The sequence below is a fragment of the Ursus maritimus genome (genome assembly GCF_017311325.1).
Source record: "Ursus maritimus isolate PB19 chromosome X unlocalized genomic scaffold, ASM1731132v1 scaffold_X1, whole genome shotgun sequence".
NCBI classification, from domain to species: Eukaryota; Metazoa; Chordata; class Mammalia; order Carnivora; family Ursidae; genus Ursus; species Ursus maritimus.
Window position 1 is genome coordinate 1,364,070 of NW_024423319.1, and position 3,361 is coordinate 1,367,430.

The following is a 3,361-nucleotide window of genomic DNA, read 5'->3' on the forward strand; positions in this document are numbered from 1 at the left end:
GGCAGAGGCCGCAGCTAGGCCGCTGCGCCCAGCACTTATACAGGAGAACTGCAGGCAGAACGCACTGTTGGGGGGCAGCTGCAGGGAGCCGGGGGCATGGAGGACCCCGAGGAAGGGTCCCCCCTGCCGGACCTGGCCCCAGCTCATGGCAACTGTGCCCCCGGAGGTGAGCTCATCAGCCCCATCCCACCCCTCACCTCGGAAGGTGGCAGGCTTGTCGATGGGGAAATCTCCATCCCAGACCACAGAGAAGTCCAGCTCAGTGTCACCATACTCGTCGCCTTCATAGGAGTACTGGGGGAGAGGGACCCATGTCAGCCCAGAGAAGGTGTGCCGACGCCCAGCTCAGGAATCCCCAGCAAGAGGCCAGAGAGCTGGACGCAGAGCAGCAGCACGCCCGGCCCCGCACAGCCCGGGCCCCGGGGGCACCGCACCGAGGCGTTCTGGCACTGCACGCTGCTGCTGTTGAAGCGGACGGCGGGCACCCGCTGCTGGCGCCCCTGCACCCGGACCACGCACTCGTAGTTCTTCTGGCCCGACTGCGGCTGTGGCAGGTTCTTGGCCCGCAGTGTGAGAGGCTGCATGACACCGACTGGGATCAAGAGGTCCCCGCTGGGCAGGATCTCGGGGCAACCCTGAGGGGAGAACGCCCATAAGCCACACACCCATGGCGGCCGCCCTGCAGTCCAGCTGGGCTGGCCCCGAATTGAAGAGGCTCCAAGAAACCCATGAGATCAAAGGCAGAAAAGCCAGAGGCCAGCCCACAGGGAGCCCAGCCCCCTCGCGCACCGCACCCGCCTCACCTCAGGGCTGTGGACCCTGCCCTCCTGGAAGGAGCACTCGTGGGGGCGGCTGGTACACACGTGGCGGTACTTACACCAGTGGCAGGGGTAAGGGCTGCCAACGCAGGACATGCACCTGGTGGGGAGAGGCTTCAGAAGTAACAGGGAAGACCGGGCCTGCTCTCTTACCACTCTCCTAGAGGCCATGCGGGAAACAGAAGGAAGGGGGTGCAAGGGCCCACCTGAGGCCCCCACAACACAGCAAGGGACGAAGACATGTGGGGACAGAGGTCAGAAAGGCCCAGACTCACGACTGGAGTGCGCTGCAGTTGTAGAAGACAAAGTCAACCCCGGCGAACTTCACGCCTGTCTCCCTGGAGAGCAGCTGCAGCCGCACGGTACGGGTGGCCCCTGCAGCGAGCCCAGGGGTGGCCGTGAGCAAGCCTGGGATGGGGAGTCCCCCAGCCCGGAGAGCCCGAGCCCACTGACCATGCCCCCGGGTGAGAGCCCGGAGCTCCTGCAGCGAGGGCGAGGGGCAGTGCAGCTCCCCGGAGGGCAGCAGGACAGCCTCGCTCTCCGTCACCTCCTCAAAGGCACAGCTCACACCAGCGCTGAGGTCTGGCACGTTGCGCATGGCCACAGTCAGCTGGGGGAGGCAGAGCGGTCAGAGCAGAAGGTGCCCCCCCTTGCCTCCGTGCATGCACGCACAGGCCCCCGCACCTGCAGTCACCATGCCACTCACCTGCACCCCAGGCGATGTCACCGAAACATTGTTGGGCCGGACCCGCACCTGGACACACTTGCTCAGCTCCTCAGCAAAGCCGTGTGGGGCCGAGGCGCCTGGACAGGACCCTTCACGGCAGCATCTGCATGGGGTCAGGCCAGAGCCCGTTACACAGCTGCCCCACAGGGCCCTGGCCAGGGGCGTCATGGCCATCTGCAGGGAAGGCGGCCAGGCAGCCCAGCCCACAGTGCCAGGTCACAGCGTCAGTGGGGATGCCGGTTCCGCTCGTGAGTGGCATGAAACAGAAGGGGAAGGAGGGACGGCCACAAGGGCAGCGCGACGAGGAGAGACAGGCATGTGGGCGGCCACAGCAGGCCCTCACCTGTGCTGCAGCACACACACCAACCACGAGTGCGGGTCCCCCGAGCCAAGGCAAAGGCGGTGCAGCTCACGTACTGCTCGCAGGTCTCCACCGGGAGCTGGCTCACCTGGGGACAGCTGCATCAGTACCCGCCCTGCCCCGACCCTGCCGCCCACCACCGCCCGCCGCGGGCCCACCTGCTTCTCACTCAGGAGGTAGATGTGCCGGTGGTCAGGGCTGAAGAGCAGGTCTCGGAGTATGGGGCTGCCATCCACCACAGGCACTGTCTCGTAGAGGTGGGCGTACTGGGAGCCATCAACCCGGACCTGGGCCACGAGACAAACCAACCTGATGCCACGGCCATGCCACACACACCCAGGACATCCTTTTATCAAGCTGAAGCCACGGCCTGGCAGGGCTCAGCACTCAACGTGCCTGCCCCCCCCCTCCCCGCCAGGGCCCCACAGGCAGGGGAAAGAGGGTTCAAAGGCCATCCCTGGAGGCCACTGGGGATGACTCAGCCAGTCAAAAAGGCCTCCAAGAACTAGAAATGGAGAGATTCATGTTGCCTAGGCCAGGGGGAGAGGGGTGAGAGCTCCAGGGGGAGGGCATTTTGGGGGGATGACACCATCCTGGAACAAAAGAATGGTGATGCTTGCACAGCTCTGCAAACTTACCGAGAGGTACACCTTAGAGGGACAGCAGGGTGTGGTTTGGGAATGATGCCTCCCCAAAACTGTTACAGACACAAATGAGGGCCCAGGAGGGGAGCAGAGCAGGCCCCCAAGAACTCCACAGTTTCTCTTTACAAACCTCCCCCCACCTACTGTTCCCAGACCTCCTGGGGGCAGCTCTGTACTTGCTCAGTGGGCCAGATGAGTACATGGCAGTCATTCTGACTCCTATCCCTTCGGAGCACACTGGAGCTCCCAGAGTCCATCTCCCCCTGTCCCACCACCCCGTCCCAGAATGGAAGCAGCCCTAGTGCCCATGAGGGGACAAGAGGGCATGGGGGGTTATACCCACATTTCTCCCTCATTTATTCAGCAAAGGAGTTGGCAATGACAGCTCAGCCAGGGCCCTGCTCTCCCAGCAGGGAGGCCCTGAGACGGGTCTGGGCTCTGTCACATGAGCCAGCCATTCAGGCCACAGTGGGCACTAGTGTTGGTGAGCGTGAAATGTGTGCAGGCCTGGGACCCGGCCTGGGAAGTCTGCCTTCCCCCATGGGCAATGCCCTGTCTGGGACTTCAGAGTGTATGTTCTTGCCTCCAGTCCGCACCCTACCTTCTTCAGACTACCAGAGCGAGTGCCGATGAAGACCACGGAGTGCTGGCGGTAGGTGTAGGCAGCCACACTGGCCATGCCGTCACTGCTGTCAGCCAGCAGAGGCAGTCCCTCAATCACATGCAGGCCCCCCAGTGGCTGGTTCAACACCAGCCCGCAGAAGTTTCCATTTATCTGCATGGGCTGGTGAAACAGGAGGGGTACGAGTGA

At 63.7% G+C, this 3,361-nt stretch overlaps 1 protein-coding gene across 1 annotated transcript in view; it reads right to left on the bottom strand.

The window, feature by feature from the left end:
• LOC103679684 (plexin-A3) overlaps positions 1-3,361 on the bottom strand; it is a 27,641-nt gene that overhangs the window by 16,219 nt on the left and 8,061 nt on the right. Inside the window, exons 9-12 of the mRNA XM_040626535.1 lie at positions 1,094-1,193; positions 804-918; positions 435-635; positions 198-294 (exon numbers count right to left, since the gene is read on the bottom strand). Of these exons, the coding sequence (XP_040482469.1) occupies positions 198-294; positions 435-635; positions 804-918; positions 1,094-1,193 (513 nt within the window). The remainder of the gene's footprint in view (positions 1-197; positions 295-434; positions 636-803; positions 919-1,093; positions 1,194-3,361) is intronic.